This window comes from Octopus bimaculoides, chromosome 9 (genome assembly GCF_001194135.2).
Source record: "Octopus bimaculoides isolate UCB-OBI-ISO-001 chromosome 9, ASM119413v2, whole genome shotgun sequence".
Lineage (NCBI taxonomy): Eukaryota > Metazoa > Mollusca > Cephalopoda > Octopoda > Octopodidae > Octopus > Octopus bimaculoides.
In genome coordinates this window covers 40,750,863-40,761,436 of record NC_068989.1, presented here as the reverse complement: position 1 = coordinate 40,761,436, position 10,574 = coordinate 40,750,863, and the positions used below count along the sequence as shown (strand labels likewise).

The 10,574-nt window shown below is 35.0% G+C and overlaps 1 protein-coding gene across 1 annotated transcript in view; it reads right to left on the bottom strand.

Moving 5' to 3' along the window:
* LOC106872657 (QRFP-like peptide receptor) overlaps positions 1-10,574 on the bottom strand; it is a 199,243-nt gene that overhangs the window by 29,475 nt on the left and 159,194 nt on the right. Inside the window, exons 3-4 of the mRNA XM_052970648.1 lie at positions 9,344-9,467; positions 3,068-3,288 (exon numbers count right to left, since the gene is read on the bottom strand). Of these exons, the coding sequence (XP_052826608.1) occupies positions 3,068-3,288; positions 9,344-9,467 (345 nt within the window). The remainder of the gene's footprint in view (positions 1-3,067; positions 3,289-9,343; positions 9,468-10,574) is intronic.

Here is a 10,574-nt window from a genome sequence, read left to right as displayed (position 1 = left end):
ACGTCTATTTTATTCTACATTTGTTTATTCAAATCGCAGGCACAGCAGAGACGTTTAAGATAATGAAACTATTAGTGAAATTAGTTAGCAAATAACTGTCGACGTAACACATTTTATCTTTTACTTTAAATGCTTATGAGTATTATGAGAATAGACTTAAGCATATGTTGGCAGAAGGAACAATAGATATGATAGTTAATTAGAGAGACAGGCAGAGAGGAAAGTGAGTCTACAGATATATCATTATAGATATGCTGACAGAGGTATACTGATAAATACAATATACAAATTGATAGATATTTGAACTCAAATGAAGTGTTATATCTAAAAGTACAACTTTGGTTAAATAACAGGTTTTGAAGAAAATTTCTTTGAAATTCTTTTTTTGACTTAAATATATTGGTTTTAAATTTTGGCACAAGGCCACCAAGTTCGTGGGAGGGGTCAATTGATTACACCAATCCCAATGCTCAGCTGGTACTTATCTCATCGACCCCGACAGGAGGAAAGGGAAAGTCGACTCCGGTGGAATTTGAACTCAAAGCATAAAGACGGATGAATAGCCGCTAAATATTTTGTCCGGCATGCTAACGATCCTGCCAGTTCGCCACCTTGTTTGGATTTCCTATATGAACGTTTTCAAATATGTTGGGGAATTTCGACTGTCCCGCGAGTAATAATAATCTTCTCTACAATAGGAACAACAGGCGGGCGCTAGTCAATTACATGGACCTCAGTGCTCAACTGATACTGATTTCATCGACCCGAAAGAATAAAAGCAAAAATCGATCTCGGCGGAATTTGAACTCAGAACGTCCGGCAAACAAACTATTCTGCCAGCATGCCGCCTTCTTTTCTTTCTTTTATCATTCATAAAGTTATAAGAGTTTCAAAGGTCAGCAATTTCAGGGAAGGCGTTAAGTCAATTACATCGATCCTACTGCTTGAAAAGCAACCTCGGCCCCAGAACATAAAGACGGACGAAACGTTGCTAAACATTTTGTCCGGCGTGCTAACAATTCTGCTGGCTCACCGGCCCAATAATAATAATAATTCTTTCTACAATAGGTACAAGGCCCGAAATTTGGAGGGTGGGAGATAGTAATTTACGTCGATCCCAGTGTTTCACTGGTACTTAATTTATCGAACCCGAAATGATGAAAGACAAAGTCGACCACGATGGAATTTGAACTCAGAACGTAGCGACGGGCGAAATACCGTTAAGCATTTCGGTCACCGTGCTAACGATTCTGCTAGCTCACAGCCTTATCAACAACAACAACGATAATAATAATAATAATGAATTTGAACAGAGAACGTAAAGAGCCGGTAGAAATATCATGAGGCATTCTTGTTCCACATTCTAAAGATTTTGCCTATCCAAATAATAATCAATTACGAATATATTGTTATATTTCAATAAAACAGTTTATGATTTTATTACTATCGTAAACCAACGGGTTATATACATATAATAATGAAGTTTTCCTGCGGGTATCACCGTAGGAATATGAAGAAGTACATGAAAATTTACCGTTGCATGAACGAGAAAAACTTTCAACTGATGAAAAAACTTTGAAATAAAAGCAAATAAAAATTGCTAGAAAGTAGGAGATAAAAGAACAAAGACTCACAACACTATTGGGAATGCCGGTGTTATTGGAAATAAAAAAAAAACAGGAAAAAGATATATAAAAGATATATAAAGACACTGATATTTCAATAAACACAAACATATGGAAATGGTTATGTGAGTGCTCATGTGTGTGTGAGTATATATATATATATATATATGTATATATATATATATATATATATGTATATATATATATATATATATGAAGGAAACGAAAGAATGAAGTTTGTAGAACATATGGTGTATAGAAATAAGATTGGTTGAATCATATAAATCACAACGTATGATTTAATGAAACTATTTATGATTATGAAACTGTGATTTAATGAAACTATTTTTCTATTTTTCTATAATGAAACTAAGTTTTCTATAGTGACGACACAAAATCAGAGAGTTTCGAAATACTTGTATTATTACCCTTGGTAAAATGAATGCCGAACTCGCGTGCACTGAGACTTGAAACTACAACAAAACAAAAAAAATGTACTTCGCAGATGTTCTATGATTTATAAGTATTGCACAAAAAATAAAAAGAAAAGCAAAGATAGCACCACAGCAGCAATTACAATACCAACGAGAATGGCGAAAACAATGACGATTCATGCTGCTATATGAAGTTTAAAGGAAGTCCATGTTTATCTCAGACTCCATTAAACTACAGAGAACTGGAACGAAAAATAATCAAGAATGCCTTTTAAACTATAAATATGTAACTTCGTAGAATGTTGAATTTAGCTTAAATTATTTGCCTCAAGTTATGCCGTACTGGCAATTCCAGTTGGAATGGAGTGAAGTAAAGTTGCGATATTAAATTATGTGAAACTTCCTCAAGTGAAAACTCCTTCTGTACTACAGTGTGACAAAGTGTGTCACAGATCTAGCTCTTTTTGCCACGAAACCAATTTTTCTCTCGTTTCAAGCTTGCAACAAGACTATTTTAACACTATGAAGCCACGACTATATTTTAGATGTGATTGCACTTGGCTATACGCCTGGAAGATGTATAAGTGGGTTGTCGCACAATTCTCTAACCACTACTCGCTAATCGGCAGAAACATTGTTATCTTTAGTCATAAATATAAAACAATGAGACTGCTCGCTTTCGCATCTTTAGCAGGTATAGTAAAAGAAAAAAAAAAAAAATTCACTCGTTAAAACGCCCTCGTATGTTCAAAGGGGTATTTTTTGTGAACATGACAGTAAGAACGATACAGCGCGTATGAAAACAGCTTATCTTCGGGGATCTTTCGAGAATTATTAATTAGTCAGTAGGAAATGTCTCAGGGTTTCTATGTCCAACAAAACTATTTTATATAAATACCTGTCACACAAGATAAAATGTTATACTGCATTTAATCTCGCATTTATATCATACATGCGGCTTCCCTTGAGTGGCACGCATGCCGTGGTGTTTATAATGTGTTTTCTTACCAGTTCGCTGATGTCATACTTTTCAGTTGCTTCGAGCTGAGCCAGAGAACATAAATAACAAAAGTATAGCAGATGATCATGATTAGTGTAGGTGCCAGAAACATCACAGTCAACTGATAAATGGCGTACGCAAGCCGCTTGTCTTCTGGGATAGCGCTATCGTAGCAGTGTGAAAACGTTACACTAGTGACGTTGTTGTGGTATGATATAACTTCAATATCCTGTGTGGAGAGAAAGAAAATATATTAGCATATGGAAGAGGAACATCGAAATAAAGGGAACTTTGAGATGGAGAAACAAAGTTGGAAATAAAGATTTTGCTTGTTTATTATCAAGATCAATTTTGAAATACGGTGATGGGTTGTGCGCTGAACAGAAGCAGCATGAAAAGTTAACTTTATGTCCTCGACTTGAATGAAAGAGAACACCTACCACTGGTGTATCAAACGCAGGAAAGTGTCTAAACATGGATTTATCTGACAAGATACAAGTACAAGGAGCTATATTAATTTCATTAAGAACAACTTGATATATCAGTATTAAATTCAGGCGGAGGCGACGTGTTGGCAGAATCGTTAGCATGCCGGCAAAACTGTTTAGCAGCATTTCGTCCGTCTTTATGCCGAAGTCAACTTTGCCTTTCATCCATTTGAGTTGATAAAATAAATACCAGTTGAGCACTGACCTCAGTGTACTCGACTTACACCTTCCCCCGTAATTACTGGTCTTGTGCCGAAATTTAAAACCAATATTAAAGTCAGTCTATGTGGCAAAAGAACTGAATATTATGAGCAAGTATCTGGCCTAGTTCAAAATAGAGAGAGAGAGAGAGAGGGGGAGAGAGAAAGAAAGAGAGTGAGAAAAAATAAATCGTTGGAGCTTAATCCCATAACAACTCTGATTCAATGAACTTGGGATCAAAGAATTTGTGATGACCAGTCTGTCTTTCTGTATATCGACTAGATTGTTAAAGACAGTAGAGTGCGTTTGAAGAACTGTGACTGATTTCCCCAGCAAGTGAAGTAAGAGCGTAGAGCTTTCCTGGCTTTTTCAGGAGTCTATACGAACTAATTCTTTAAAATTATCTTCCGATGTGCATTTTCCTCGGCAAGATCAAACTAATTATTTCAAATTATATATATATATTGTATATTTCTAAGCTTCCTTTTATATTTATATATTCCTTTTTATATTGTTATTTTTATATTCCTTATTATATTGTTTTTATATTCCTTTTTATATTCTTATTTTCATATTATTATATTCCAATTTCATCTGCTTATACACATGGGAATGTGAAAAGCTAACGGCGTAAATCCCTACAGAAAATCCGTAGGGAGGGCCTCTAAAGAAGTTGGTAGTGGTCGTGGGAAAGGCTGAGTCAAACCATTTGGCAGCCCCTGATGTAAGGAGAAAACTTCCATCCAACATGTCCCCACGTTGAGGATAGATGAAAGTCCTTCAAATATGAGGGTTAGCTGTGAATATAAAAATAAACAGTCCCGGACCAAACACCTAGATAACAAAACCTCAATGATAAAAAATCTCAGCGTTGAATTGCGGGAGACTGGTATACGGTGGAGGCAAGCTTCAACAAACTGATTTATTGGATCCACGCAATTTCTGCCTCACCGAAGCAGATCCTGCCTCTACTAATGTGGAAATGGAATCTACGGGAGGAGTATGCGGCCTTCGTCAGTATTAAGCTATTGAAAGAACCAAAATATAGTAATAGCAGCAGTCATAGAAAACACATTCGTAGCAATCTCATTAACTGAAATATAATTGGTCGAAAGGTATATTGGCAGAAGGACTTTTGTAGAAAAATATAACCGTAAAACAAACATACAAAGATATATAGTACGTTGCAACTTATCAAATTATACCATTTGTATATCCAAACATTTTACGTTTAAAAGAAAAATAATGTTTTGGTTTAGTAATTTACACATCTCATTAACTACGTTCCGAGTCTTAGATAAAGGAAGAAGTCAAAATATCAAGTTGGTTTTGTTATCACAGCACCATATGTAAAACTTAAGGTAAGTTTTTATCTACTAAATATGACCTAAGCAAATACATAACTCAGATTACGGTGAGAAAATGTTACAAATAATAATTCTTTATACTATAGGCACAGAGCCTGAAATTTTATGGGGACTGGTTGGTCGATTTCATCAAGAATGCCTTGTAAAAAGAAAAAGAGGAGCACAGTGGACAGGACGATTTGAAATGAGATATAAAAATATTGTAGTCATTCAAGAAGGTTAGATTTGTACCCGTTGTTATTGGAGAGGGGAACTATAAATACCCAAGCTCACAAACTTAATCTACAGAAAATAGCGTTGCTTGGAACTATATGAATCCTCCATAGGGTTATCGAAATACAAATGTTGTGGACAGCATACACATTGTTACACATCTCAGCGAAGCTGCTTGTGTTTAATAATGGTAATAATAATCCTTTCTACTATAGACACAAGGCCTGGATTTTACATCGACCCCAGTGTTACATTGGTACATCATTTATCGACCCAGAAAGGATGAAAGGCAAAGTCGACAGGCGAAATACAGCTAAGCATTTCGTCCAGCTTGCTAATGATTCTGCCATCTCGCCGCCTTCATAATAATAATAATAATAATAATAATAATAATAATAATAATAATAATCTCGTTTCGGGATGTCCTGTGTTGACATCGAACGAATACAAAAATCGCCACAATAGGGTAGGATAGTATTTACATTATCTTGTGTAGGCTTCTATTTTATGACGGTAGGATGAAAATTGAGAGTGATTTTCGAAACTTTCCCAGCTCCTGTATATGAATTTTATTGACTCTCGGTATGTTTAGAATTCATAAAGAATAAAATGCTGAAATAGAGATCAAATTAATGTATCGTTTATAAGTGTTGCGTACACCCTGAGGAAATCGTAATAAATCGTATCGATAAATTATACCCGATACGTTGGGTCACCTGCTTCTATCTCATAACTAACATCACTAGACCATCTTAGCCCGACTTTGTCTTGTATCAATGAGCATAAACGAAATCAGGCAACTTTTAAAATATACAGAACATCTAGAGATTAACCAGTCACCGAAAGGGTGAATATTACAATAAACTTTTTTAAGGCTGGTGATAAGCGATAGTACAAATAAAACTATCATAAAAAGTGATGAAAGAAATGATAAACAAAAGGTGGAATTTTTGTAACTTAGCTCAGAAAGACGAACGAAAGATGCTTCCACTAGAAATGAACGCTCTAAGATATCAAGCAATATACTATAAAATATTTAGTGTCATTGCGGGTTAATAATTTGATATACCGCATTTATGTTATTAGTATTGTAGAAAAGTTAAGTTTAAGTGATATGAGATACTATCAATGCATGCTCCTGAAATGGAACGTTGATATGTACAATTTATAAGGTAGAGAAAGCTGATACTTCTATTGTTTCTGAGTTTCTTAAAGTGTAAGTGATCAAAGTGAAGCTTTCCGAATAGAAGGTGAACATTGCTCAAATTCGAAATAATTAAGTTTTACACACACACACACACACACACACACACATTTATGTATTTCAACAATTCATTTCTATTCCATCACATTATTAGAGTAATACAGGCAGTAATAACTGACAACGCTTGTACCACTACATTCTTTATCAGTAAGAACACAAGCTTAGACAATGAATTTTATTTTGTCCATAGCATACTGTATGCCAGAAAGAAACTAAATTAGATCTTACGCTACGTCTCAAAAGTCTGTCAAAGACAGAAAACGTCCACTTTCAATGTAAGAAATTAAAGAAAACAGACCGTCTTCGCGAAATATGATTGTACAGAATTTTGACATTTCAATTATCTACTCAGTGAAACCTAGAGATTTACCAGAAGTAGCATTCCTGAATTGTATACGGTCGCTTAGATTCATATATGGAAGTACTATAATTCGAGAGACACTAATGCCAAATCATTAATACAGTAGGAAACAGAACTAGGTGAGTGTACTTTTCGTATACTAAATAAATCAAAAATCTACTGACGTTACTGCTGACAGAACAACTCCTGTATCTTTTCCTGTAAACGATTTTAATGAAACTGAACATGTTAAGAACCATCTCAGCAAAGTTACAATAAGAAGACAAATCATCAACCAGAAAGCTGGATACAATGAAGCTGCACATAAATTATTCACAGAAGGAGATGATTACCGATATGCGATATTGGTAGGCTTCGATTAACTTGAAATGTTTGAAATCAACATTCAAATTAGCAAAATAGACATTATGTGCTCATTATTATTATATGATTATATCTAACATATTGAGTAAAAACGCTTCTAATTACAACATCGAATGAAAGCTCAGCGAAAGATGCAACCTTACAACAAGGCTAATAAAAAAGTGATTTCTGTAGAAATGAAGGAAGGCTAAATCCTTAAATAAGAACTAATATAATTCTGATCTCAATTCAAAGTGATATGTGATAATAGGGACAGTCTTGGGAAGAGAAACAAAAACAAAGAGCTCTCAGAAGCATCAAGACCACCCCATCACAGTATTCAATTTAATAGTGTCATATAAGGCAATACAATTTTGAAAGATTTGAGGTAAGGATGTACGATTTTGTAGGAATTGAGGTAATGTATTTTCATTGTATACTTAAGAATAGCATGCAAAACAGATGTCACAGACGATGTCAGAATCTGGCAAGAAAACAGAATTTGAACTTGGATAGCAAGTGTTAACAGAAGCCAATAATATTCATTTTAGCGACAGTAGAGATAATGACGCTGAAAATGACGATAAACCACTTTGTACTGTGTTTTACGGAAAGCCTTTGATAATTGTGTATGTTGATTTGTTAACAGAAACTGTTGTTCTACAAAAGCATCAACATATAAAATACTTAACGGAACGCATTAAGTGGAAGCAACTTCAGCAAGATTAATAACAGAAACTTTCCTCATTCTTCAAACCTATTAATCCCAATATAACAGCTGTTAATCTTGATGATTCGGAAAACCAATGAAACAGCTAAGCTGTGGTTATACTAAACAATAAGGACAAGAGATCATCTGTGTGCCTAACTCGACCGCCAAACATTTAAATCATCAGTCATCGGCCAGAAATACAAAACATTCACAATTTGCATTTTAACATTCATATACTGTAACAGCTCTCTGTTGTTTGTTTCAGTTATTGAACCGCAGCCATACTGAAGGGCCTCTTTAAAGTGTTTAATCGAACAAATTTTACCCAGTAATTGTTACTTAAGTTTGGTATCTCTTCTGTCAGTTTGTTTTGCTGATACGCTATGTTACGAGGACATAAACACGCCAACACCAACCGTTTATCATGCAGTTGTCGGGCCAAACACACATACATTCACACACATACACACACACACACGACGGGATTCTTTCAGTTTCCGCCTACCAAATTCACTCACAAGGCATCTACAATAGTAGAAGACACTTGTCCACAGCACCACGCAGTGGGGCTGAACCCGAAACCGCGTGGATGCAAAGCGATCATCTTAACTACGAAACCATTCTGCGCCTTAAATATTTGTTTCAAATTTGAACACAAGGCCAGCATTTCGTGTCAGGGAATAAGACGATTACATCGAGCCCAGTACTCAACTGATATTCTTTTATCAACAGGATGAAAGACAAAGTCGCGCTCGGAGGCTTGCTCCTTAAATATTGAGATGTTTTATATGATTCCGTCATATTACCAATTTTTCAGCTTCAATCTCATTGTTGTTTATATCTGTTGCCTCGAATACGAAACATCGTAGTAAAATTAGTGCTGGCTATCATTTCTATCGAAAACTCTGTAGAGATATTCTTAACAAGAGATGTAATAGCACTGTTAACACAGTATTGACTTTTAATATTCTTTGTAGTATATTATGGTTGCATAACGAAACACGATGTCCCTACAGGTTATTAATATTTACATACCATCTTCCAGGAACGTGCTTAAAACTTTGATGAATTATATGTAGAAAGGGTAAGGGTAGTCTTACGTAATCATTGTGTAACTGCCACCGAAGTGCGTGTAAATATATTATCAATGTAAATCTAGCACTATGTTCTATCTTTTACGTATGTAAGTGTGTATATATGCGCTCAAAACAAATATACGCTCGCTGACAAATAAATAGTGCATGTATATGTGTGTGCGTATATATATCTGTGTAGATATATTTATGCGTGCACCTATATGAGATTACATGAAAAATTGTATGAAAGCAAAACTTACCATAACAAATATACTTGGCATCGACAACAGAATAGCCAATGCCCAGACGGCTGGCAAGATTTTTCTTGTATTTCCTGCAGTACACCAATAACGTGAAATCATTGGGTGTACAATAACCATATATCTGTAATTAATAAACTTCTTTTAATAGTGATACATTCATAACAATGCGTATTAAATATTACGAAGACAAATTCGAGATATAAGAAAAAACATTTAAACGGCAACTGACATGACTGAAATCTAATTTGACAGAAAAATGTAATAAAAGGCAAACTTAAACCCGTTTCCTGCTGTTTTGTATGAAACTAGGGTTTGGGATAGTATTATGCTTCTTAATAGAATTCGAATTATTCAATAGAAGTAGCTCCAGATTAAAAACTCTTTCTACATGACATACGTAGCGTATGCGTATCACTGAAAAGCCAGAAGTTGTGGTTTACACCAGATCAAAACTCTCTAGAGAAATAATGTGTTAAACAACAACATATCCTTCAAAGCTAGCTGAAGCAAAGTCGCCTCGGTAGTGATCGTGAGCTCTGAAATATTGTGTGAAAAAAAAAACAAAGAAACAATAAAACAATATACTTCTATAAAGAGTTTTTCCCGAGTGAAAACTCTAGCTTCCAGGTTTTCAACGATAAATATTCCTTAAGTATTTCATATTCATGAAGATACTTATTGATATTATTTTGCGTATAAACTCGTAAAACTTCAAACATATAGACTCCATCCTTTCATCAATGGCTTTCTATTTGATCATAATCTCGTGGTTTATGCCTGCTGGGGAACATTCTAATCAGGCAATCAATTCTGGAGGCCTGCACTTCTATGGCAGATGATATCAAACTATCTTTGCTTGGTTACCTTCAAGATAACTTATATTGACTCCATTACCGCACACCTCAAAAACATTCTCCTATACACTCGAACTGACGCAGTCTCCTTCAAAGAGATGCAAAAACTATACAGGTAAATAGGAAAAAAATGATAATGTGCTCTCAGTAAATAGGAAGAGGAAGCAACTGGAACGTTCAAGATCATTATCTGTGCTATGACATAATATTCCTTAGATTTTCCCCTGAGAAAAGCAAATTTCTGTACACATAAATATACACATACTTGAACACATGCATATTTCTATAGTCACACACATATGCACTCGCGTAAATGTACCTAAGTATATATGTGTGAAGCTCTCTCTCTCTCTCTCTCTCTCTCTCTCTCTCTC